The sequence below is a fragment of the Argentina silus genome, assembly GCF_951799395.1.
Source record: "Argentina silus genome assembly, chromosome: 16".
Classification (NCBI taxonomy): Eukaryota; Metazoa; Chordata; class Actinopteri; order Argentiniformes; family Argentinidae; genus Argentina; species Argentina silus.
The window spans coordinates 5,778,462-5,805,996 of NC_139670.1; the positions used below are offsets into that span (position 1 = coordinate 5,778,462).

Below are 27,535 nucleotides of genomic sequence, written 5' to 3' on the forward strand. Positions count from 1 at the left end.
ATGTCACCTGTAAAAACCAAAGGACGGGCCAGTGGTGCAAAGCAGAAAGCGGAGTTGGCAAAGAAACATAAAGAAGAAATCCAAAAACAGAAGAAAGAAGGAAAGAATGCCATCAAACCATCCCAACCGCCTGAAGTCACCAACGGAAAAAGAAAGGGCAGAGGGGCAACAACCCCCGCTCCAGAAAAGAGCAAGAAAGAAGAGGCCAATGGCAGTGGCAAGGGACATGATACAAAGGAGGAGAAAGAGGGGAATGAGCAGAGCAAAGCAGCACAGAAAGAGGAAAAAGAAGACAACAAAACAAGACGGAAGGACAAGGGCAAGGTTATTAAGAAAGAGACAGGGAAGAAATCAGGGAATGGAAAAGCTCTGAATAGCATATCATTACCCCTGAAGGAGAACGGTAATGAAGTAACAGCAAAAGGGGGTGTGACTAAACCTACAAAATCCAAACCTGCCCCCAAAACACCACCTGCTAAGGCAGGGAGGATGACCCCACCTTCAACAAAGGCTGTGACTAAGAGAGGTGGCAGAGTAACAGAGACGGAGGAGGAGGAATCGGAGAGCGAGGAAGAGAGCTCAGTGGAGGAGAGTGAAGAGGAGGAGAGTGAAGAGGAGAAGGAGGGGCCAGTGTGTAATGAAGAGCCAGTCGAGACGGAGAGGAGTGAGGAGAGCAGTGAAGAGGAGACTGTTGTGTCAGACACCGAGAGAGACACCGAGAGAGACACAGAGAGAGACACCGAGAGAGACACCGAGAGAGACACCGAGAGAGACACAGAAAGAGACACAGATGGGCAGGAAGTAGAGGAGGAATCAGAGGGAGAACCCCTAAAGGAAATCAGTACTAGAGGAGATCCAGAGGAGGAGCCCCTCAGTACCAGTGAGGAAGAGGAGAAGGGGGAAGAGAAGAAAGTAGAGTCAGTGGAAGCCACCAGCAATGGAAGTGGAAATGAAGAGATAACCAAGAAGGAAAACGTTGAAAAATCAACAAAGAAAACCATAGGACCTCTCATTTTGACAACCAGTCTCCTGGGGCCTGCAGGGGGGCTGAAATCCAAGATGTTTAAGAAAAAAAAGGAGGACAAACAGGCGAAGGCCGACAAGCAGAAGCCGCAGAAGCCGCAGAAGCCAGAGAAGCCACAGAAACCAGAGAAAGCCAGCCCAGCAGAGGCAAAGGCTCAACCACTGAAAAGTGTTTCTCTCAAAAAGGGTAACACAGCGACAAGCAAGGTCCAGCTCCTACAGTTAGCCAACAAAACCAAAAACATCAAAGACAAGATTACTCCTCCTCCAGCAGACCCTGAGGATGATGAAGACGCCACCACATCGCCGAAAGCCCTTCAAGGCAAATCACGGATGATGCTCCTGAAAGCCAAAGGAAAAGCCCTCAATGCCAATCAAGTCTCAGAGGAACAGTCAGTGAATGAGGAACAAGATGCTGGAGGAGATGCCAAAGGGCAACAGGGGAGCAGTCAACCCCGGAAAATGGGGCTGGTTCTGGGCAGGGTCAAGATGGCGTCTGTGCGAAACAGGTCCCGTAAGGTGCTGTCAAAGGCTGGAGAGGAAGCAGACACTCCAGCAGCAGAAGAACCAACTGAGGCGGAGTCCTCCAAACCAACCAACCCTCTGATAGGTCGAAGAAAAAGCGTTACGGCTCTGCGACGCGTTTCTGGATGGATCCAGAAGAAGATGCCCAGAGGATTCAATCTGAGGAGTAAACTGAAGACTGTGACCAGAGTAATTGGAGTGTCCCATTGGCTCTCCCTGAGAGTCAGAGTCCTCAAACAGGATGGAGGTACCAGCTCCAAGCGCAGCCTCCTCAAACACAGGATGGCTATGCGAATGGCTAGCAAGACCAGCCTGGCCAGTAAGAAGACCAGATCCTCTCGATCATCTACAGAGAAGAGAGCCAAAGAGAATGAAGCTACTCAGGAGAGGCAGGGGGAGTCAGGTGATGAGCCACTCTCCACCTCCCCTCCAGCTGGGGAGAGCGAGGCAGACGAGAAGGCCAAGTACGCCATTGTCCTCCCTAGGATGAACAAACTGGGCAAGGCCAAAGGAGCCCAGCTGGCCCAGCAGACCCAGTCAGCCTCCACCTCTGGAACCAGCACAGCAGGGGGCACCACGTCTGAACCCAAGCCCCCTAAACCAGGAGCCAGGCTAGTCCTCCCTGTCAAACCAGACCTCAGCCTCCTGAAGCGGGTCAAAAAGCCCACCCCTGGAGGAGGAGAGCCAGAGAGGACCAACGGGACAAATGGGACCACAGCAGGAGTGCCAGCGGATTCCAATGAGGACAGGAACAAGAATGTTGCACTGGAGAGCAAAAATGGCCTCAATTACCTTGATGCCGCAAGGGGCAAATTGGGCACCACCCTGGGCAGCTCCCAGATCAAACTGACCGGTATGTCTTTTTCCAAGCCCCTCTCTGGGTGTGAGGTAACCTCCAGCCGGAACGGGGGTACAGACCCAGAGATGGAAGCTGAGGCTGAGGTTCCCAGATCGCCCAATGAAGGTTCCTCGACTGGGGAACCAGCCAGAGTGGGCTCATTCTATGAGGAGGAGGCAGATCGGGAGGTTGCACAGTTGATGGGTGAGGAGGGGACAGGGCTGTACCCCATCGGCCCACCAGAGGTACACTGGGCTGGGACGACTCGGATGAGTGGGGACCCCCAGGTATGGGTGTCAAAATAATCAATGTTATACGGGATTAACAAAATCAATTGATCAATTGTCAGTTAAAAGCAATTTTCGGAAACCATTCCCACTGAGTTATCGTGATGCAGAACTTATTTTCACCACCTCCCTCTAAGGACTGGTTGCGAGGGGAGACCCTTCTGCCCCACCAAACGGTAGAGAAGCTGACCAAGTGGACCGTGTACGACGATGAAGAGCAAGCCCGGACGGTACCGGCCCATAACGGCAGAGGGCCCTGGGAGTCTGAGGACCCGACCCAGAACATGCTGGAGAGTCGTCTCAACAAAACACAGGTAACACAGCACAGTGTCTGACTCTGGACAGTGTATTAAAGCTTCATTTATAATCCATTGAAAATAACTGCACGTATAAACTATACTTCGTATGAGGGGGCATAAGAGTTTGCCACTATTTTATTTATTTTCCGGTTATCTCAATGCAATAGTTTACTGCCGTGGGCCTGTATCAGCTATCACAGTGAGTCAGACTGTTCTATGAGGTGTATTGGTTACCTGTCGTCGTGGGGTTATGAGTGGGGCACTGCGTTACGTGACGATGAAAAGAGTTACAATGAACAGGGGCCGGACGGAAAAGAACGTGACGGAAACGGAAAAGATAGCTACAGAAAGAAGCTAAGAGTGGGTCAGTAGGATAGCGGACATCCATTATGCCTGGTGCTGGAGGGGGGACAGTAGCTGACGAGTGCCCGCTCTGGGGTCACCTTCCCCAGGTATTGATGCCCGGGAGTGAGGAGGCTGTGGAAGTGGATGAGGTGGAGGATCTGTCCAAGCTAGAGTGAGTGAGAGAGCCACCTGGCTATCAACCTACATGCACACGCGCACACACACACACACACACACACACACACACACACACACACACACACACACACACACACACACACACACACACACACACACACACACACACACACACACACACACACACACACACACACACACACACACACACACACACACACACACACACACACACACACACACACTCACACTCACACTAAACTCTATCTGAGCTCCCTTTTGTCCCCTTTCGTTCTGCTGCATTTATCCAGGGAGGTGTGTGAGAGCTCTGTGCTGCTGAACCTGAAGAAGAGGTTTCACCGTGACTCCATTTATGTATGTACTGTACTATAACACAGCGGTCATCATACACACGCAGCCATATTGAATAACGGTCTTGTATGTCCTTGTTTCTATCCCAGACGTACATAGGAAATATGCTGGTGTCAGTTAACCCCTTCAAGCCCCTCACTATCTACACAGAGGAGCTGAGGCAGTGCTACCAGGGCAAGGAGTTGCAACGCAACCCACCGTGAGATCATATCTGGAGTAACCCTCCCCACTATAAGCCATAGCCCCACCTTCCCTCTGTCAGTAATGATGGCCTTTAATTCTTTCCTCCTGCCCTCCTCCCTCACTCCCCTTGATCGTTTTGTTATGGTGTTATTGATAACGTTGTTCTCAGTGTTGTTCTTGGTGTCTTTCTCCATTGCTGCAGCCATGTTTACGGCATTGCTGATATTGCCTTCAGCTTGTCTCAGAACTCAACACAAGAGCAGTGCATCGTTATAAGGTAAGGTAGGAACACTGGTCTCTCTCTTTCTCTCTGACTCTCTCTCTCTCTCTCTCTTTCTGTCTCTCTCTCTCTCTCTCTCTCTCTCTCTATTGCTCTCTCTTTCTCTCTCTCTCTCTTTCTCTCTCCCTCTGTCGCTCTATCTCTCTCTCACGGACTGAGGTAGATGATGTGTTTTTCCCTCCAGTGGTCAGAGTGGTTCTGGTAAGACTGAAGCCACCAAGCTGATTGTTCACTACCTCAGTTCCATGTACCAAGGCAGGAACGACAACCTGAGACAGGTACCCATCAACTGGAAACACAGAGGAGGGCTATGTAGACATGTCACTCTTCAATGATATTGTAGAAACACTAGAAATAACTTGATCTAAAAATCTCCCTCCATCCCTCCCTCTTTCAGCCTATGGAGGTTCTGCCCATTTTGGAGAGCTTTGGGAACGCCAAGACCATCCTCAACAACAACTCCAGTCGCTTCGGCAAGTATCTCCACATCCACATCCTCCAGTGAGTCCAATCCCTCACCTTCGCCCAGTGTGGAGAGAGAGTTGGTTAGAGCTGTTGGGTGGAACTCTTGACTTAATCTCTCCGTCGTTCATTGGTTGACAGTGGCGTTGTGGTAGGGAATTCGTTGTCCAAGTACCTGCTTGAAAAGTCCAGAGTTGTCTTCCAGGTGAGATGTTTGTGTGAGGTGATTGTGTGCTTCATTTAGTTTAGTCTATAGGTTATCTGGTTTAGTTTAGTTTATTCGATCATTTTAAAAGCAAGCACACATAAATACCTACAAGGATAAAATCATCAAGGATTAAATACAATAAAGTCCAAGACTTATTTTCATTGTGGTCCTCAATGAAGCTCAGTGTCGGTCAAGACAGAGTTGAATACTTTGCTTTATGGTTGTAATAATGAGGCACAATAGACACATAATCAATCAACCGAGTTGAATACATTATCTGCAATTCACAGCACTCTCTCTCTCTCTCTCTCTCTCTCTCTCTCTCTCTCTCTCTCTCTCTCTCTCTCTCTCCGTCAGGCTAATGAAGAGAGGAACTACCATGTGTTCTATGAGCTGCTGGCAGGCATGAATGAATGGGACAAACAAGAACTCTATCTGCAGGGATCAGAAACATACTACTACCTCAACCAGGTAAATAAATACCTCGCTGGGCATATCTTTATTTTACATTAAATTAACCCCATCATGCGTTACCAACATCTCTCTATCTCCCCCTCCCTCCCTCCTTGTCCCTCGTTCACTTGACCTTCACTCTCCATCGCTCCCTCTCTCCTAGGGAGGGGCCTGTGACTTGAAGGGGAAGCAGGATAAGCAGGATTTCCAGTTGCTAGTGCAGTGCTTTGAGACGATTGGTCTACGCGCAGACCAGATCTCCACAGTGTGGGCCATCTTGTCGTCCATACTACAGCTGGGCAACATCTGCTTCAGTTCCTACGAGGTGTGTGTGTGTCTGCGTGCGTGCGTGCGTGCGTGCGTGCGTGCGTGCGTGCGTGCGTGCGTGCGTGCGTGCGTGCGTATATAATGTATATGCAGTATGTAAATGTGTTTGTTTGTGTTGTGCAAATGAAATGTAAACGTTGTGTGTTCATAACGGTGTTTGTTCCCAGAGTGAGTCATTTGAGGTGGCTCGTATCTTCAGCCAGGCGGAAGCGAGGAGAGTGGGATCCCTCCTGCAGATCTCCTCAGAGGCCCTACAGACAGTTATCACACACCGTGTCACGGTCAGTGTATAACTATACACAAACATGCACACACACACACACACACACACACACACACACACCTGTAAACACTCGATACACCTGTAAAGGCAGCATGGTCAGTGCAGCTCCCTCACCTTCACCACGCTTCACCTGTATCTGCTTCCATAGGAAACCACATATGACAGGATCTACTGCCCCCTGTCTGTGGAAAGTGCCATAGAATCCAGGTACTGACTGTTCCATCCACTGCTCTGTGATTGAGATCTGTATATATCCTCTTTAGTGTATCTGATAAGAATATCATATTTATAGCTATGCCACTTTGCTTTTTCCCTCCCTTCCTCTCCCTGCCTCTCTTTCTCTCCCTCACCCGCCCCCCTCTTTAGAGATGCCATAGCCAAGGCCCTTTATTCCGTGCTGTTTGATTGGTTGTTGGAGCAGATCAATGATTGGTTGAGTCCTACAGAGATGGACAGCACAGTGGGGATAGTGGACATATATGGTTTTGAGGTAGGTGTCTGGTGTGTAGTGCCTCATGATAGCCAAACAAGCCCTGTTATTATTATTATTATTATTATTATTATTATTATTATTATAATATTGTGTGATCCACAGTTGCCCTCCTGTTATGTGTGTTGTAGGACCTGGGAGTGAACAGCTTTGAACAGCTGTGTATTAACTTTGCCAACGAGCAGCTGCAGCACTTTGTCAACAAGGCTGTGGTCACTCAGGAGCAGGTCAGTGTCCTGTTGGTCCAGGGTCAGAGTTCACAGGTCAACAATCAGCAGAACCATTACGTGTGTGTGTCTGTGTGTGTGTGTGTGTGTGTGTGTGTGTGTGTGTGTGTGTGTGTGTGTGTGTGTGTGTGTGTGTGCGTACGTGTGTTCTCCAGGAGGAGTACAGCACAGAGCAGATCCAGTGGTATCCAGTCCCCCTCCAAGACTTCCACTCCTGTCTGGATCTCATCTCCTCTCGACCTCACGGCATCCTCCGCATCCTGGATGATCAGACGTGCCTCCCTCAGGTACACACACACACACACACACACACACACACACACACACACACACACACACACACACAGACATGCACACATAGACACATTACACACACACACACACACACAGACACACACATTACACACACACATTACACACACAAACAATTTATTTGTCTCATTTTCGCTCTACACAGGCCACTGACCACACCTTTCTTCAGAAGTGCCACTATCACCATGGAAACAGCCCCTACTACACAAAGCCTAAGATTCCTCTGCCAGTGTTCACTGTGTACCACTACGCTGGAGCTGTCACCTACCAGGCATGGCAACACTGCACCTACACTACAGGGGAGGCTGGTGGAGGCAGAAATCGGAGGACGGGCTCATTGTAATGACGTTTGATACCATTTGATACTGTTTCATCCCATTCCTCTTTTCATACATTACAATGAGCCTGTCCTCCGATTTCTACCTCCACCAGCCTCCGCTGCACTATAGTGCCACTCACACTATAGGGTTAACACCTGGGACAGTTAGGGAAATAACTGTCTAGTCTTTTAGAGGGAAACCAATGACACCTTGTGATGGTGTTCTGTGTATATGCTATGTAATTATTCTCACGCAAAGCAATACCAGGCGACCAGGTCTCTCTTGAAAAATACATTTTATTTCAATGAGACTAACGTGGATAAATAAAGTTTAAATACAATTATATTCCTCTTTCCCCTCAGGTCCATAACTTCCTGAATAAGAACCATGACCAGTTCCGCACGGAAGTGGTGGAGCTCTTTGCTCGGAGCAGACTGAAAGTAACCACTGTAGCTACACTTCTCTCTCTCTTCTCTCTCTCTTCTCTCTCTCTCTCTTCTCTCTCTCTTCTCTCTCTCTCTCTTCTCTCTCTCTTCTCTTCTCACCTATCCCCTCACACTCTATCCTCCACCCTGTTTTGGTCACAAGTCAGGTCTTTTCCCTTCATAAGGGTTGGCCACCTGTGTGGATAAGACTCCATAGTAATCAATCAGTTATGTCCCTCTCTGTGTGTGCAGATGGTGTCAGGTCTGTTCCGGAAGGTCCAGGAGGGCTACATCCAGCAGAGGGAGTTGGGTTGGAGGGGGAAGGGCCACAGGCAGCAGCCCTCCACCGTGGCAGCACACTTCCAGCAGTCCCTGGCCGAGCTCACCACACGCCTGGAGAGGTACGTGGACCAGGGGAGGCTGGTGGAGGTAGAAATTGGAGGACGGGCTCATGGTAATGCATGGAATGGGATGAGGAACGATATCAAACACGTGTGTTGGACCTGTGGCAGAACCAACACCATGGGCTCTGGGACAGGCTAAGGTCTAGTAGTGGATCATCTTCAGTGGGTTTTTTTCCTCTTTACCCCCAGGTGTAAAACCACCTTTGTACGCTGTGTGAAGCCAAACTATGTCAAGGTGTGTATTTGCATGACAAACATAACGTCTCCGCCCGTTTTACCGCTGATGCCCCCTGATGCCCCCTGATGCCCCCTGCATGACCTAACCCATATACTATTTGTCTCGTCTCAGCTTCCTGGTATCTTTGATGTGGACTACGTGTCCACGCAGCTGCGGCATGCTGGGATATTGGAGACCATCCACATCAGGAAGGAGGGCTTCCCCATCCGCATCCTCTTCACCTTCTTCATGGAGAGGTGCTGATCACCTGGTATACAGGAGGCGGAAGGGTGTTTACTGCCAGGTTATGCCTCTATTTACCTCTTGATGGTGTCTCGGTCGTTTGCAGCCCCTTTGAATTATCTGTCTTTCTCTTCCTCCCTCTACATCCACCTCTTTTCCTTTTCCTCCCTCCTTCCATCCCCCTATTCCCCTCCTCTCTCCCACCTCTCCCCTCTCCCCTACCCCCCCCTCCCTCAGGTATGGGGTTCTCCTGGCCCAGCGACCAGCCCACCTGTCTGATAAGGAACAGACTGTGGCCCTGCTGGAGACTCTCGGGGCACAGGATTGGCAATACCAGCTAGGCCTCACCAAGGTACACGCGTGCATGCACGCGCACACACGCACGCACGCACACACGCACTTGCGCGCGCACACACACACACACACACACACACACACACACACACACACACACACACACATACGCACTGTGCGTCAGACTCTGTGTGTGGAGGAGGTGCTGTACCAGTGCATGTGTGGGTGGATGTGTGTGTGTGTGTTTGTTGCTTTGTGTGTGTGTTGCTGTTGCTGTTACTGTTGTTGTTGTTGTTGCGTAGGTGTTCCTGAAGGAGGTGTTGTACCAGACTGTGGAGGACAAGTGGATCAGCACTCAGACCTGGGCTGCTGTCACCATCCAGCGGAACATCAGGGGCTTCATCTGCAGACGCAACTTCAGATTCTTCAAACAGAAGGCCATCATCATCCAGAGTCACATACGAGGCCACCAGGCCAGGTCAGAGAGGGAGGGGGGGGGGGGGGGGGGGGGAGAAAAGGGAGAGAATGAAAGAATAAGGGTGGTTAGAGAAGAACGTAACAAAGGTAAGGGAGAGAGGGGTGTGTGAAGGAGGGAGAATGGTGATGTTGAGCTGTGACGACAGTAGAAAGGTTGACGTTGATATTTCACCTGAAACTGACTGGTGTTCCCTGTCCGTGACAGGAAGCACTTCAAGCGTCTGAAGCAGTCCTTCACTCAGTTCTGGGCCGCCATAATGATCACTAGAAACACCATCAAGAGACGGCACTGGAGGGTAAGGAAGATCCTGGTGGTCCTCTGTGGCTCAGTGTGGTCCTCTGTGGCTCAGTTGGTAGAGCGTGGCGCTAACAACGCTTAGCTTGTGGGTTCGTTTCCCGCTGGGACCATACATACTGAAACGTATGCACTCACTGCAATGTAAGTCGCTTTGGATAAAAGCGTCAGCTAAATGGCATATATTATTATCATTATTAAGATGCTAGTTGTTGGAGCACACACACACACACACACACACACACACACACACACACACACACACATATGCACGCCCTAAACACACTTGTCCATAGATATATGATTCAGCCTTCTCTGTGACTGCCTGGCAACCTTAGGTTTACTGCTGTTTTATATGTGCTATAAATTCCTGCCTCTACCCACTCTGTTGCATAACACTACCCCCGTCCTCCACCTCACCCTTATATATACTCAATATCAATGTGTGGTCAAAGGTTACAGTTCCTACATAGTGACCTCACTTTTTCCTCTGTTGCTTATACAGTGTATAAAAGTGCCCAAATGCTAACAAAGTGCATCATCTCTAGTTGTCCCTCAGTGTCTTTGTCCGACACCCCTTAGATCTGGACTGTAGTATCGTACTGAAGCAGAGCTAAGATTAATGTCATTTGAATGTCGTTGGATATACAGTAGCTTGGCATATTATCCTCCATGTTGCCAGCACATGTTCCAAGACAATCACATTCTTTTTTAGGGCATTTCTGCTTTATTGGGATAGAGACAGTAGAGATTGACAGGAAGGATGGGAGAGAGAGGAGGGATGACATGCAAGATAGGTCGAGGGTCGGAATCGAACCAGGACCCTTGCGATTACGTGGTAAGCGCATTACTGTGCTGCGCCACTAAGCGCCCCCAGACAATCACAGTCTTTTGAGTGTACAGAACTTTTCTAACAGAACTAGAATGTGTTAGTTTGACAGCTTTTGGTGCCATTGGGGTGCCCATTGAGATTATAATTATTACTCATTTTTATATGTATCAACATCAGTCATTAGGTTCCGTTTCCTACAGGTTAGACTTCGGACCCTGATGTATTGACAGTGTGAGTAGTTGTGGTGTTGAAATTCATGTCTTTGTTGGAGTTCTGGCATCCGAAGCTTTGAACCGTGATATGACATGACACGACCACTTCCTGTATGACAAGCATCTTATGAATGCAATATGAGTATTGCTGAATTGTTGAATTCAGATTTTCTCAATCTTCCGATATGTATATTATACCCTCAATCTTTTACCAGGCTCAGTATCTTTAAGTAAAAAGTGGAAAATGGCCTAGCTTGTTATAGAAATACTGTAGCTCATAAGCAGGAATGTTTCTGAACCTATAAATGGGTTTTGGGGTGAAAGGCATGGGAAGTGAGTGGAGATTAATGGAGGTGAATGTGTAACCACCGCGTCTGCTGTGCCTCATTGCCAGTTAATGGGATGCTGGGAGTGTAAATATTTCATCTTACAGAGGAGGTGAGATCCTCCCGGCCAATTTACTTTCTATCTCTCCTTCCCCCGCCTATTCGCTGTCCCTCTCTCTCTCTCCTCCCTCTACCTCTCCCTTTTAATCTCACACACACACACACACACACACACACACACACACACACACACACACACACACACACACACACACAACACACACACACACGCACGCACGCACGCACGCACGCACACACACACACACACACACACACACACACACACACACACACACACACACACACACACACACACACACACAACACACACACACACACACACACACACACACACACACGCACACACACACCTCTAGCCACACACTCCTCCTGTCTCGGACTTCAACCCCTATTACTGTAAACAGAGTCAGTGCATCTCTCCCTCCGCCTCTTAAGAGCAGTTTCTCTGGATTATGTCCTCCTCATACTTCCAGATTATTAACAGGTACAGTAGGCTTTCTTCGCTCACTTTTACTTATTAACTGTTAGCACTTTTAGGCTTTAATACGCGTGTTCCTTCTATAATTTAGAGAGTGAGGAGAGAGAGAGAGAGAGAGAGGGAGAGGGAGAGAGAGAGAGAGAGAGTGATAGATACGGTAGGTTGAGACTGCTCTCCCAATTTTAGGTTCTACTATGACATGGAGATGGGTAGTTGGTTGGGTCATCTCTCCCTCGCTTCTCTCTCTCTCTAGTTTTACTCGCCTTGCTTTCAAATATATCCATTTGAATCAGAAGGTTTCTCTTAGGTTTCTATTGTGCGCTGGTTCATTGGATTACCTTCATTTTGTGTTTTTTTCTTCGATTGTTTTATGAGACTTGGACTATGGACGCTCTCGCTGTCATTCAGCCGCCTCGTTGGAGAGAGATAGGCATGTGTCAGCTATTATCAGTGGATATTTAACACCTCTCTCCTGTTGATAATATTGGTGTTGTTTTGATTTCAAGTTGATCGATGTCTATCAACCATCTTATCATGATTGATAAATTGCTCAGATAGTGAGCAAGGTGGTTTTGTTTCCTTGTTTTTTTACATTTACATTTATGGCATTTAGCAGCTGCCTTTATCCAAAGCGACTTACAACAAATACATTTCTCTAAGTAAGTGAATCATCTATCCATCAGTCATCATAAGAAAAAGTTATCTATGCTAGGACCAGGGGCTATTGGCAGTCACTGACTTGGGCACAAACTGAAGTATTGAATACACTCACTTTAATAGTTCCTTGTAGACAAATGAGGAGTGGCCAGATGATGGCCAATACTATGTGCCTCACAACAACTTCGAAATCAGCAAACCTCTTCATCAGAATGTCCTGTTATGTTTGTTGGTTGTGTGTATTAATACCACACCCTTCCATCCAACGAAGCAAATCTTTTATCAACCTTTTATCAACAAAGCGACGTCATGGCCCTCCAGATTCACTCAGATTCACATAACAGAAATTGAGGGAACACCTTTTTGCTATATCTATATATGGCTATTTAAACTGTAAAATATAGAGATAAACCCGAGCTTTCTGGACCTTTGTTTCTTTGTGACCTGGACTTGGGGCGGAGCAAATGGAGAATGGGTGTTGCTGGGATATATAACAGGCACTGTTGCTAAGAATAGGACTGAACATTCTCCAGTCCAGGGGTGTTTACCTTTCATACATGGAGGAAACTGCTCTCTAACACACCTGGTCAGGTAGGAGGAACGAGGCACAGCAAAGCAGTGGATTTACCTACAGTACAACCTCAGCTCAGCAGCCACTGGATGTAGTCTAGAAGAAGTGGTCAAATGGACATGGGATATCTAGGGACAATAGATAATCAGTTTTTTGTGGAAGGGATTGACAGGCTACCTATGAAGCTGTGTTTTCATGTGTCAGCTAACTGTGTTTCTGACCAAAGGGGTTCTCACTGTGGCAGTCTATTTGCATCTAGATAAGATTGGATAATAATCTTGATGTGTGTGTGTGTGTGTGTGTGTGTGTGTGTGTGTGTGTGTGTGTGTGTGTGTGTGTGTGTGTGTGTGTGTGTGTGTGTGTGTGTGTGCGCGCATGTGTTTGCTTTCAGGAACTGAACAAGAGGACCAAATTAAACATTACCACCAAGAAGACAAAATCTGCCTCTGCAGGAATGGTAAGGGCACACAACTATTCATAAGATTAAGTTATGATTTATTATGGTCATATAAGCAGACAGTTTTATCCAACATATTTCCAGTATATGTGGTTAATGCCATGGGAATCAAACCCACAACTATAGAAATGCAAGAGCTACACTCTACCCACCAGAAAAATTGAAACCAAGCAGTCTTTTGTTTAATGAGTGATTATACTCAGTAAAAGTACTTCCTCCTCCCCTCTCTCTCCAGGATGTGGGAATGTTAGAGATCCCTGCCGAGCTGTCAGCCAGACTACGCAGCGCGGCAGGGAGGCAGCATGTCTCAGGGGTGACGGAGGTGGCGCCCCCACAGGTGAAAGTACAACACAACCTCATCCTGCCCCTGGATATAGACAGCTACCCTTTCTCTCAATACGCTAACAGTACACTGAAGGTAAGCAGATGACCCCTCTGAGCTCCCGATAACATACACACACAGACACAGACACACACACACACACACACACACACACAGACACACACACACACACACACACACACACACACACACACACACACACACACACACACACACACACACACCTGTAAGAGATCCTCACATCCTTATCTTGTCCTCTCATCTGTCCTCTCTCTGTCAGGATGGCTGGTGCCAGCCTCAGGGCTACTCCCTCCAGCGACCTCTGACCTCTCTGGAGCCAGAGGACGCCCGCATCGCTCTGGAGATCTACAAACTGGTCAGTAGGGTCACAACACAGAGTCTATGGCATTATCCTGTCTGGCTTTGAGTATCTAGTTTTATTGTCAAGTTAGTGTCTAAATTCAAAATAATTATTAGGCGTATTGTGACGAAGGGAAGCGCTTGGGTGGTTCTGTGTCATGATGCTGCATCATGTCTCCTGCAGATCATGCGCTTCACGGGCGACCAAGACCTGAGTAGCTGGCAGGAGCAGATGTTAGGGAACTACATCGTGGAGAAGGGCCAGAGCAGACCCCCTCTGCGGGACGAGATCCTAGCCCAGCTGGCCTACCATACCTGGGGCCGCGATGGAGAGGGCAGCCTCCGGGGCTGGCTGCTCCTGGCCTGCTGCCTCAGTGCCTTCACCCCCTCCCCGTTCCTGGAAAAACCTCTGCTCAAGTAGGTCTCTCTGTCTCTATGTAGCCTGGACATTTTAACACAAGCTATTGTCATTGAGATGCAATGGATATTTTTTTGAAAAGGGACTTGGATGGTTTCTAAGCCCTTGTTCAAGTTAGGATTCAGCCCTAGGGTGTAGTTAGCTGTTGAATGTGTTGCCATAAAGCCCAGAATTGGCCAAAGATGGGATAGATGTTTCTCTGAAGAGTCTACAGCATAGTAAGTCAGTGCTTGTGTTTGTGTGCTACCTGTCCAGGTATGTGTCAGATCGGGGTCCAGGTGAATACCGTTCTCTTTGCCAGCACAAGCTGCTCACCTCCCTGCTGCTCCCCTCCCCCACCACCCGCCTCTACCCCCCCACCCAGCTGGAGTGGACCACCAACCAGCGGAGGGGAAAGATGGTCCTGGACGTCCACACCTTCAACGGTGGGTAGACAGGACTATGTCATGTCAATGTCATGCTTATGTCAGATTTCCATATGGTCTCTGTCCTATGTCACCTTCTCTAATGACTTGTTAAGACCCTTTTATGAGAGGGTCACGCTGTGCCTATATTACCATCTAATTCTGTTGTTTGGCCTCTTCCTGTCTTTCAGAGGAGAAGCTGACAGCTGCGGTAGAGTCCTGGACTACAGGAGAGCAGCTAGCCTCATGGCTCCTCCATTTCAGGTAATAGAACATCTATGTGTGAGTGTGTGTATTATAATGAATGTGTTTGAATATGCTGTCGAATGGGTGAATGTTTACATGTTTTAGAGGGTGTGTGTGTGTGTGTGTGTGTGTGTGTGTGTGTGTGTGTGTGTGTGTGTGTGTGTGTGTGTGTTCCCTTCTCTCTCTGTATTCCAGAGGTCTCTCGGAGGCTCCGCGTGGCTGGTCTGTGTCTCTGCTGGCTGATGAGGGCTGGTCAGACCTGACTGGCTGTGACTTTGTCATGGACCTGTTAGCTGGAGCAGAGACTGACGTACCACTGGAGACATCCTCCTCTCACCCTGACTACCTGTTCAGCAACGACGGGGACAGGTGAGGCCCGGGCACACGCACACGCACACGCACACGCACACGCACACGCACACCCCACACACACACCCAAGGAGGTGAGACAAGTGACCACCCTCACCCCCTTCTCTCCCTGTGTTAGGATGATGTCTACAGAACTGAATGACTTCATCCCCCCTGCCCCCTCCATGCAGGCCCCTGGCTTCCCCCCCGCCCCCTCCATGCAGGCCCCTGGCCTCCCCGCCTTCGATGAAGCCCCCTGGGGCAGAGGAGACTACCAACCATCAGAAGGTAGGCTTTCACACCTGCCTCTCATCCTAGTGCCCTGCCCGGGTCAGGCTGTAACATGGCCGGGTCAGGCTCTATTGGGTCAGGCTGTAACATCCCCCTCCTCTCTGTTGTCAGGCTCCCGTGGTCGTCAGATGGACGCCTATTTGGATGACATCTTTGACCCTGTGTTTGACCAGGGTCCTCCGGTCAGTATTCTACCACAGACATGTTGTGACACAACACAATTCAGTGTTATGTGTCTGTAGCTGTGCTCTGTAGTAAATGGGACAGGTTACCTGTGGGTGTATATGTTGCTTGTATTGTGATACTAGGTTAGCTCACCTCCTTTGGTGACTGCATGTTGTGTAATTGTGGTTAGCTGAGAGTGGATTGTGTTACTGCATGTGTTGTGGATTGTCTCTGTGTGTGTATTGCGTTACTGTAGTGCTTGCGTGTGTCTGTTTAATGAAGTGTGTGTGTGTGTGTGTGTGTGTGTACGTGCGCGCGCGTGTGTTGTGTATGTGTGTGCGTGTGTGTGTGCTTGTGTGTGTGCGTGTGTGTGTGTGTGCGTGTGTGTGTGTGTGTGTGTGTGTGTGTGTGTGTGTGTGTGTGTGTGTGTGTGTGTGTGTGTGTGTGTGTGTGTGTGTGTGTGTGTGTGTGTGTGTGCGTGCGTGTGTGTGTGTGTGTGTGCAGGACATGGAGAGAATGGCCATGTTGAACAGGAGGATGAGAGGAGGAGGAGGAATGTTCTCTGGAGCAGGTGGACTACTGGATCTCTTTTCTCCTGTCTTTACCTCCTCATCATCTGTTGTGTCTACGTGTACCAATGTTCATCCTATTCTGTGGGATATTTCAAATAATTGATTGAACTGTGTACCGTAATAGTAATAATAATAATTATACGTGTGTATCATCATTCCAGGTGTTCCAATGACAATGCCAGCCTATGCTATGGGTGAGTGAGGGAGGCACAGGGATCCATCAACATTCCTGGTGTTGTTCTGTATCTTTCCTACTGTTACCAGGTCATCATTGTTACCAGGTCATCATTGTTACCAGGTCATCATTTTCCCTTTTATGTCTCACAAGTTCCTCATATGTGTCCTAGGAATGCCCATGGCCCCTGCCATGCCCGGCTATGGTGCCACGCACGGCTATGGTGCCACGCCCATGATGCCAAGCATGATGCAACCAGCCCCCATGCCTATGGCATGTATGTAAACACACACGCACGCACGCACGCACACACACACACAGACACACACACACGGACACACACAGTATGAATTCAAGATGAATGTCAAAATGTCTTGATGCATAGTTACCTACCTTCCCTCCTTAGCTATGATGCCCCAAGCCATGCCTGCTCCGACTGTCAACCCCCAGCAGATGGCAGCAACACAGCAGGCCTATATCAACCAGCAGGCCCTACTCTTGGTGAGACCTGGGAGAGGGAGTTTACACGTCAGCTAAGAACTACAAAGAAGAAGCCATTAATGAACTACAGTATATGAATGTGTTGACTCCTTCCCTGCTGCCCACCTCCTAGGCCCAGCAGATGACCCTCCAGGCTATGACCCTGTCCCAGAAGCAGACTCAGGAGGAGCAGCTGAAGCAGCAGAAACAGCAGAGACGCCAGCCCACCCACCGCAGCCGCACCCCCTCCCCCTCCCCCCGCACCCGCACCCGCACCCGCTCCCCCCGCACCCGCACCCGCACCCGCTCCCCCCGCACCCCCTCCCCCCGCACCCCCTCCCCCCGCACCCCCTCCCCCCCACCCGTCCGGCCAAAGACACACACAGTCCAACGCGCCCCCAGCCAGAGGAGGCCAGAGCCACAGATACAGCACAATATACCTAAGGTGCGTGCGTGCGTGCGTGCGTGCGTGCGTGCGTGCGTGCGTGCGTGCGTGCGTGTTTTGTAATTTGATATCCATAACATACACAGCCATCACCAAATGACAAAACAAGACACAATTAGCTACATTGTAAACATGTGTAAAATGTTTTCTTCTGTGTTTATGTATGTGTGTATCTGGCTTATCAGCCTGAGGAGGATGCAGACTTCAACAATTCAGATCCAGATTCTTTCCAGGAGAAGAGGGACTATTTCCAGAAGATTTTTTCCAGTGGGTCCATTTGTGTCATTACCCCTCGCAATTAATTTTGTTGTTGTTGAATTGACACACACAATCTTTTACCAAGTTGAAAGTACGCATCACCTTGATTTATTTGCTTCTCACCCCCACAACCCCCTCTAACCCCCCTCCACAGCTGCTCCTGCTCCCAAACCCTCAAAGCCCCGCCCTGCTCCCCCCAAACAGCCCCGCCCTGCTCCCCCCAAACAGCCCCGCTCCCCCTCACCACCCCCCACGACTGAAGGTGAGAATTCTAACCAAAACTAAGTTCAGAAATGAATGTTGGAGTATCCCAGGCCATTCTAAAAGTCAAAGTGATCTAACAATAAATAATCTACATATATTTATAGATGAATAGAGCATAATATTGTTTCACTCTCTCGTGTTGACTGGATTTATCTCCCTTTCTACCCCTCCCTTCCTCTCGACCTCTTTTCCTTTCTCAGTGCAACCTCCCCCCTCGCCTCCTGCCAGACGGCCAGACCCCCCGAGACCACCCCCTGCCCCGCTCTCTCCCTCCAAACCCGAGCCCAGCTCCAACATTCGTGACATCATCAAACTGTACCAGAGCCGCCCCGTCCAGGATCCCAAACCCTTTGAGCCAGTCAGGTTAGTGGCTTACAGCTCCCAGAACAGATGATCATCCCTCTGGATCAACTGTGCTCTTCATGACATACACCTTGGATGGACTGTGAGATAGTGACAGTAACCCTCCCCCACCCCCCCCCCCCCACCCCCCCCCCCCTCCTGTCGTTCTGCCTCTCTCCAGGGGCCCTTCCAAGCACTTTGTGAAGAAGAATGATCCTAAAGAAGAGGCTCTGGCCATCCTGAGAGGCAAGGCTCCAGTCCAGCAGCAGGTTAGGAGCCAGGCTGGGAATTACAGCTGTTATTATTGCAACAGTGGATGCAGAGACACACCATATGGAAGGAGGATTATTTTAAGAGCTAGCATATCCATGAGCTTATAGTAGGTTTGGCATAGTTCATTCATAGCCCTTAACCTCTGATCTAAGCTAGCATATGCCCATTAGTTTATGTTTTCGTCAAGTTCAATCATAGTCTTAACCTTTGGACGATGTACTCTTCTTCTCTCTCCAGCAGAGACAGTGGGCTCCCCCTCCTCCAGTCCAGCGCAAGAAGAGCCCCCCGCATCAGTGGCAGGCGCCTCCCGCAGAGCAACCCTCTCCTCCCTCCACCAGAGAGCCTCGCTCCATCTCCAACAGCATGAGGCAGAAACAGCGCTCCCTCGCCGACCTCTTTGGCTCCCAGCGGTCCATGCACCCCCGATCTGACTCCCGCCCTCCCCCCCTCTCTCACAGCGTCCCTGACCCTCCCCCCATGGCAGCCCCCTCCCTCAGTAAGTTCTCCAGTCAGATCCAGTTTGTCTGTTTCATTCCAGGGTTTTCTGACATATCGCCTTCAAACTATTCAGTCCCTTATCAGACATGGAAATAACTTCCTGGAATTAGATGTGTGCTTTAGTCTGTTATCGGCCTATCGGCCTGTTTCATTCCAGGGTTTTCTGACATATTGCCTTCAAACTATTCAGTCCGTTATCGGATCAGATAAAGAAATAACTTCCTGGAAAGAGATGTGTTGTAGCCTGTTATCGGCCTATTGTTCTTTTCGTCTTATCAGCTGTATTGAGTGCCAAGTACTGTACAGGAGATCTCTGCTTAGATCCCATCACGACTGATTCAAACATGGCCAATGTGACTGGGGAATAAGTGAAACGCTGGTAACTGCACAGAGGCGCAGAGTAACAGGTGTTGTGTCTGTGTGTGTGTGTGTGTGTGTGTGTGTGTGTGTGTGTGTGTGTCTGTGTGTGTCTGTGTGTGTCTGTGTGTGTGTGTGTGTGTGCTGCAGATCTCCTGTCTAAGGAGGAGACCGTTCGCACCCAGCTCCACCGCTTCTCAGCCAGCGTCTACTTCTCCTACTCAGCCATGCCCGGGAAACTGTTCCTGCGTAAAGAGGTAGAGAACACACACACACGCGCACACTCACACGCATGCATACTCACACACACACACACACACACACACACACACACACATACACACACACACATACACACACACACACACACACACACACACACACACACACACACACATTGAGAAATGTCCACAGTGAAAGGAATTAAGATACATGTTGCGTGTTTTCTTGATGTGTTCAGGTGTTTTACCCCAGAGAGAAGTTCAACCACCCCTACGTCCTCAATCTCTTGTGTGAGCAGGTCTGTATGATCAATTTCTTGTTATTAGTCAATTAAAGTCCAACTCTTTTACCCCATCAGAACCCAAAATATAAGCTTGTTTTACTCCATTGTTTGTAATATATAATAATAATATATGCCATTTAGCTGAAGCTTTTATCCAAAGCCACTTACATTGCAGTGAGTGCATACATTTCAGTATATATGGTCCCAGCAGGAATCAAACCCACAACCTAAGTGTTGTTAGCGCCATGCTCTACCAACTGAGCCACAGAGGACCATTGTAGACAAACCCTATATAGCTTCAAAATATGGTTAGTTTTCAGGTCGTGGATGGTCAGTCCTTGCCTCTATAGGTCCGTCTATGAATTTTAGAGTGGTTACATTTCTCCAGCTCCATCCCTCAGCTGTTTACCAAAAAAAGTAGTGGGGTGTCTGCTTTGTTGTTGTTTGAATCCCAGGTTGCCATACCATTCATTGTATCACCTTACCGTATATTTGTGTTCGTTGGGGTTCAGATTATGAGAGACACATACTCTGACACCTGTGTGAAGATCTCCAGAGAGGAGCGGAGAAAAATGAAAGATCTCCTGGGTGAGAATCAAACATTTGTCAATTTTGACACCCTAAGAGAGAACAAAAGTTCTATATATAGTATATATATATATATATATATATATATATATATATACACATATTATGATTTATGAAGTATAGGGGAAATATTTTGTGTTGTGATCCTTCATCTCTCTCTCTCTAGCGAGTTTCCGCGTGGGCACCAGTATAGCCTCTATCCAGGATGACACCATGAAGAAGAGGATAGTGATGGCCGCTCGAGACAACTGGGAAAACTACTTCAGCCGTCTGTTCCCTGTGAAAGTGAATCAGCTTTTTCACTCTTTCAAACACACACACCCACACCCACACACACACACACACACACCCACCCACCCACACACACACACACACATACACACACTCACATTTTCATCTCTTCTCTCCTGTGTGTGTGTGTGTGTGTGTGTGTGTGTGTGTGTGTGTGTGTGTGTGTGTGTGTGTGTGTGTGTGATAGAGTGATGACAGAGACACTCAAGTGTTGGGAGTCTCTCATCGTGGGATCCGTCTGCTGAAAGTGGTCAGAGCATCAGGCATCAACTCCAAACACCTGCGTCTGCTACGCAGTCACAGGTACACACACACACACACACACTCACTAACACACACAAACTGTCTATCTTCTTCTGTATCCCCGAAATTTGTAGTGTGTTATATCAACGTGTGTGTGTGTGCGTGCGTGTGTGTGTGTGTGTGTGTGTGTGTGTGTGTATGTGTATGTGTATGTATGTGTGTGTGTGTGTGTGTGTGTGTGTGTGTGTGTGTGTGTGTGTGTGTGTGTGTGTGTGTGTGTGTGTGTGTATGTGTGTGTGCAGCTATGCTGAGCTGATGGCAGTAGGCATGAAGGCTCCAAACACAGTGGAGTTCAGTCTGAAGAGTGAACAGCTGCAGCTGCAGTCGTCCAGGGCTGCTCAGATCACTGCCATGGTCAAGCTCTTCCTCAGCGAACTCATCAAGGTAACCTACCCTCCTCTTCCTCCTCACCGGCTATCCATTTCGCTGAGGGTAGACGGTATATATCCATTTTTTTCCTCCTTAAATGGTTTTAAATCACCCCTCCGTCTCAGAACTCTGAACACGTGATCAGCCTGAAGAGCTACGTAACGGACGACAAGAGCCTGCTCTCCTTCCGCAAGGGTGACATCATCAAACTGCTGCCCATGGACGGGCTCCAGCCAGGTGAGGTCATCTCAATGGGCCTTCAATCTAGTTTTTACTGTGATGATGGATTTACCACGCACCCCCCCCCCCACACACACACACACACCCTCACACCCTCACCCCCCCTCTGTGGGTGTTGTTGCTACTCACTCATTGTCTGTCTGTCTGTCACTGAGCTTGACTGTGGTCTTTCCACGGTCATTTGCCAGGGTGGCGTTTTGGTTCCATCGGGGGGCGCTCTGGTCTCTTCCCTGATGACCACACCCAGCTGTCCGCGGCACCCGACTACCATTGCGTCCACCTCGACCGGCGAGACGAGAGGAGAAAGAGCATGAGGGCCCCCAAACCTGCCGCCGCTAACACCCAGACCTCCAGGCCCGCCCCCCGCGCCGGCTCAGCCCAGCCCAGCCGTGAGGGCTCTGCCCTGGGGTCCAGGCCCGCCCCCCGCGCCGGCTCAGCCCAGCCCAGCCGTGAGGGCTCTGTCCTGGGGTCCACCCAGGGCTCGGAGATAGAGATCCTCCACTACCTGATGACTGAGTTTGCCATGAAGTTCTTCAGAGATGCTGCCACCAGGTGAGGCATGGCAGGGGTAATGAGTTTTAGAACAGAAATGCAGTATAATTGAGGTTCTGTTTTAAGTCTTATCAAAAACACTGCTACTACATCAACACCTCACATCACACCTACTCTCACTTTATTCGATCCCTTGTTTCACTCGTCTTCTTTCCTCTCTCTCTCTTCTTCCCTCTCTCTCTCTCTCTCCCCCCCTCTCTCTCTCTCTCTCTCTCCCTCTCTCTCTGCCACAGAATGGATGGCAGTGGTTTGCTGCCAGGCAGTAGAAACTTCTCAGACATGGTCCAGTTCACGGATGTAAGACATGAACCTTCCAGTATCCTGCTGTAGTTTGTCCTCCACATTTACCCTGACTTCATGCATTATCATTATCAATATATACATTGTCTTTTCTAGGTTCCCATTCAGAAGTCACTCATCCTCTACTCTGACCCTGAACTCAATGACCTGGCTGTCCAGTCCTTCATGAGTGAGTCTCTCTCCCTACACACACACACACGCACACACACACACACACACACACACACACACACACACGCACGCACACACACACACACACACACAAGTGCATTCACACAAATCCTCTCTTCCTGTGAGGATTCAATATTCCTCCCCCAAAATCTCTCTTTCTCTAGGTGTGATGCAGTTCATGACAGACCAACCTATGAAGAAGAACCAGTCTGAAGGAGCCAGTCTGAACCACATCCTCATGGTCAGTCATTCCCAGTAGACACACGCACACACACACACACATGCACACACACACACATGCACACACACACACACACACCTCTTACAGTTAGACATGGTATTACAGTAATGAGACGGAGTGGATGTCTCCATTGTCTCTGTGTTCAGCTGGGGAAGGAGAAGGAGTTCCTGAGAGATGAGATCTACTGCCAGGTCATCAAACAGATCACCAACAACCCATTCCAGTGAGTTGGTTCTCTGAGTGTGTTCATGTGTTAATGTGTGTGAAAGAAAGGTGTGTCTGGTTGTGGGTTTTAGAGACAGATGTAGACATTGTGTGTGTGTGTGTGTTTATGAATGTATGTTGACCACTCTTTGTGTGTAAACTACATGTACTTGAGCATTTGTGGTTCTCAACACAGAGACAGCAATACTCGTGGTTGGCGTTTATTGAGTTTGGTGACGGGGTTCTTCCAGTGCTCTGGTACACTGAACCCCTATGTGATGCGCTATCTACGAGACATCAGTCAGGACCGCACACACTCATACCAAGGTACAGGGCACACACACACACACACCTACCCACCCACACACACACCCACCCACCCACACATACACACACATACCCACCCATCCACCCACACACCCATACCAAGGTACAGGGCATATACACACACACACCCACCTACACACACACCCACCCTCTACCCACACACATGCTCTAATTTGTGTGTCTCTGTTCTGGTATCAGATCCATCTCATATCTCTGTACTGATGTACTTAATGTGATTCTGTCCTGTGGTCTCAGAGCTGTCCCATCTGTGTGAGGAGAACCTTCAGCGCACTCTGATCCACGGAGGTCGCAGACATGTTCCCTCACACATTGAGATGGAGGCCATCTTGGTAAGTTAGTTAAGTTAGAGAGATATGAAGAATGCACACAAACACACACAAATTGTGGGTGATATGCAACCTATACAGTACTGTGATGATGAGTAACACAGAGATGTTGTGTGTGTGTGTGTGTGTGTGTGTGTGTGTGTGTGTGTGTGTGTGTGTGTGTGTGTGTGTGTGTGTGTGTGTGTGTGTGTGTGGACGCAGGCTGGGAGGAGGGCTCGTCGTTTCCCCATCCAGCTGCCAGGAGGTGTGGATTTCCCCTGCAAGATACGCAGCTTCAGTGTAAGTTGTCCCCCTCTCCTTCTCACCCAGTTTCTCCATCTTTCTCTCCATCACTCTCTCCAGTTCATAGATGTGTGTCTGTGTGTGTTTGTGCAGGTGGCACTGGAGGTGGTGTCAGAGCTGTGTACAGAGATGGGCATACAGGATCCTGCAGAAATCAAAGAGTTCTCTATCTATGCCAACCGGGGCAAGGGTGAGTCAGTGGAATTCAAAACACAACAGTTTTTTACCAACTCTTATTGGTTAGGAGTACTGTTGGTACTGTTGGCCTCCTCTTGTACCAATTTTTTTTTTTTTTTTTTTTTTATTATTATTTTTTATGCTGTTTTATTGTTTAATCTTGTAAATAAGCTGTTTATCCTAGGTAGCCATCAAGTAAACAATACAATTATTGATCTCTCTTTCTCTCTCCCTGGCTCCCTCTCCTGGCTTCCTCCCTCTGTCAGACGGGATAGTACGGCCCATCCATCCAGACGAGTATCTTTTTGACTTCCTGCTGGATGACGGCTCTATCTCCCTGTCCTTCCACCGAGTCATCTGGAAACACCCTCTCAACTTCCACAACGACCTGTACCTAGAGTTCCACTACCAACAGGTACCACAGAAACATCCTCTCTCCTGACACAATTACCTTTACTTAGAGTTCCACTTCCAACAGGTACAACCACAATTTTTGCTCTATGGGTACAATGTCAGTGACCTTGAGAGTACCAGAACTCTGGGTGAACATGGTGTGAATAAAGTTAACCCCTTGCTGTCCCTGTGTCCTGGACTGTAGGTATTGTGTGATTACCTGGATGGGAAGTTGCCATTACCAGGTAGTGGTTCCACTGTCGTCCAGCAGATGGCAGACCTGGCTGCCTTGCAGCACCTTGCACAGGGCCTGTCACAACAGCCCTCTCTGTAAGTCACAGGCCACGTACCAATACTTTTAAAATGTATCCTTCCTTCCCTTGTCAATTCACTGATTACTTGAGGACACATACCAATACTTTTAAGATGTATCCTTCCTTCCCCTGTCAATTCACTGATTACTTGAGGACACATACCAATACTTTTAAGATGTATCCTTCCTTCCCCTGTCAATTCACTGATTACTTGAGGAAAGGGAAGGGGTGAGGATTTTTTTTTCTTAGACAGGGCTTGCGTTTTCTCTTTTTCAATATATGGAATTGTGGTGTCACTCATAGTTTTCGGTCCTCTGTGTCTGTCAGGCCTGAGCTGAAGGAGTACCTTCCCCAACAAGAGGGGGTTTCCACTGACCCGCAGCAGATTGCCTCCGCCTCTCTCAGCCAGCTAGAAGCCATGATGACCCTCAGCCCCAGTGACGCCAAAATACGCTTCCTCGGTGAGTGGTCACCATGTAGGAATGTGTCTGCTCTCTCACAATGACACTCACAATGACGCTCACCTGCTAGAGTTTTAAAAACAGAGATGAGGGATACATTCTGGCAACCTATTTGTTTTCTCTTTCTCTGCTCCCAGAGTGCCTGAGTGCCCTGCCCCTGTTCGGCTCCAACATATTCACGGCTCAGAAGGTCAGCCATCGCAGCTGCCCATCACCCTGTGTTGTGGCTGTCAACCAGGAGGGGGTGCTGTTCTGTCACCCCAAAACACAGGTACTGTACCCAACCCCCCCCCCCCCAAAGAAAAATTGTGTAGGTGGTGGACCTGTTTCTAAAAGGCTCTTTACTTTTTGCGTTACCTTTAGCAGTTTACTATGCACACGCTGACTCCTGTAAATGTGGACCAATGTCTTGTCTGTGTTTTAGGATCGGGCATTTGTGATCCCTCTGGTGGATGTCCAGTCAATGCGCTCCGTTCGCGTAAAAAAAGACAAAGTGCCAGTGGTGGAGATCAAATATGGCAACCCAGCCCACTCCAAAACCCTCAACGTCCACCTCAAACAGGTAAAGAAACATTCACCACAGAGTATGGTAACGGTCACCAAGCCTAGTCCTGGAGGAGATGCAGCCTTTTGTTCAAGCTCTGCAGTACAACCAATGGAACCAATCTAAGTCTTTATGAGTATATGTCAGTGATCAGTTGAAACAGAAACAAACCTGTGCACCTTTTTAGTTCTAGCTTCCCAGGACCATAGCGGTTGATCACTGGTTAATGTCAGCGTGTTCTTACACTGTGAGAGTGATATAGGGCAGAAGTGGTGCCCATAGATAGACTCCCTGTGCACTAACAAAGCTCAGATTACATGACGTTCAAGCAGCTATCACTTGGAGAAACAGATGGAGGGTCATTCCATGTCAAATCAACAAGCCAGGACACCCACCATCTCAGATTGTTTTGAAATGATTTCTGTAGTTAGAAACAGATAAGATAAGTATTTGTTATTCGTTATCGTTATTTTGTAGAAATATAGTTTCATCCCTGAGAAATAAGCGAATCGTTTGTACTCAAATCAGCCTTTTTCATTTTGTGCGATTCACAATCCTCTTTTGCCTGTTGATTTGACATGGAATGACCCTGCGTTTATTTCTACCACAGTCAAATGACATAGTCAATAGTCAAATGTTTTCAAATTCAACCTTCTGATCGAGGGCATGACCTTCTTGGGATATAGGTCAACCAATCACCCTCTGGTCTCAAGTTTGCATTCTGTAATATGTGTGTGTGTACCTCTGCTCTCACAGGCCAAGGAGCTGTGCCACATCATCGCTGTCATCATGGAGGAGCTGGTGCGACCGCCCAACAGCTCCATTTCAAGTCGCTACTAGATGCGCGCAGACACACACACACACACACACACGGGATGCACCAATACCACTTTTTCATTGCTGATACCGATTTCGAGTACTGAACTTTGAGTATCGGCTGATATAGAGTGCCGATCCGATAAATGGTTATTTTTTTAAATATAAAATGCTACTGAAACCCCTCGAAACACTCACCTTGCAAACTTAGCAACAAAAGGTTCTACTCAAGTGTTAAGTACAGTAATTCCAGATATGCTTGTTATTGTTGACACCGCAGTCGGGTGTCATCTCAGCTATGTAGGCGTGAGTTGATGACGCACATGCTTGGCAAGTTTTTATGACAGTTTGGGTAGGATCATTATGTTGGACCAGTGCATCTCTAACACACACATATATATATACACACACACACACACACACACACACACAGACACAAACTCCCAGGACAGTCTGGAATAGGCCTAGGGGAGTCTAAGTATGTCAGTAACTGACTCATGTAACCAGAAGATATCTATTTCACACTCCTG

At 48.5% G+C, this 27,535-nt stretch overlaps 1 protein-coding gene across 1 annotated transcript; it reads left to right on the forward strand.

The window, feature by feature from the left end:
* On the forward strand, positions 1-27,029 carry myo15b (myosin XVB; the record flags this gene model as incomplete). Its single annotated transcript, XM_083687615.1, has 63 exons — positions 1-664; positions 1,043-2,673; positions 2,811-2,987; positions 3,425-3,489; positions 3,767-3,830; positions 3,917-4,026; positions 4,213-4,287; positions 4,475-4,568; positions 4,688-4,791; positions 4,894-4,957; positions 5,318-5,431; positions 5,577-5,738; positions 5,908-6,021; positions 6,172-6,230; positions 6,390-6,513; positions 6,645-6,740; positions 6,896-7,027; positions 7,198-7,323; positions 7,735-7,812; positions 8,050-8,198; positions 8,391-8,436; positions 8,551-8,675; positions 8,899-9,013; positions 9,258-9,433; positions 9,638-9,728; positions 13,276-13,341; positions 13,577-13,759; positions 13,965-14,060; positions 14,229-14,461; positions 14,718-14,887; positions 15,058-15,130; positions 15,308-15,481; positions 15,600-15,748; positions 15,863-15,937; positions 16,836-16,940; positions 17,070-17,164; positions 17,277-17,403; positions 18,001-18,108; positions 18,311-18,473; positions 18,634-18,721; positions 19,023-19,221; positions 19,731-19,837; positions 20,041-20,100; positions 20,598-20,673; positions 20,840-20,958; positions 21,152-21,267; positions 21,510-21,651; positions 21,762-21,873; positions 22,065-22,428; positions 22,662-22,725; positions 22,825-22,897; positions 23,064-23,140; positions 23,287-23,363; positions 23,541-23,671; positions 23,927-24,021; positions 24,220-24,297; positions 24,394-24,490; positions 24,744-24,892; positions 25,076-25,200; positions 25,512-25,645; positions 25,783-25,916; positions 26,070-26,207; positions 26,946-27,029. The coding sequence occupies 63 exons, from the start codon at positions 1-3 to the stop codon at positions 27,027-27,029; spliced, it is 9,411 nt and encodes a 3,136-aa protein (XP_083543741.1).
* Between the last annotated feature and the right edge of the window lie 506 nt (positions 27,030-27,535).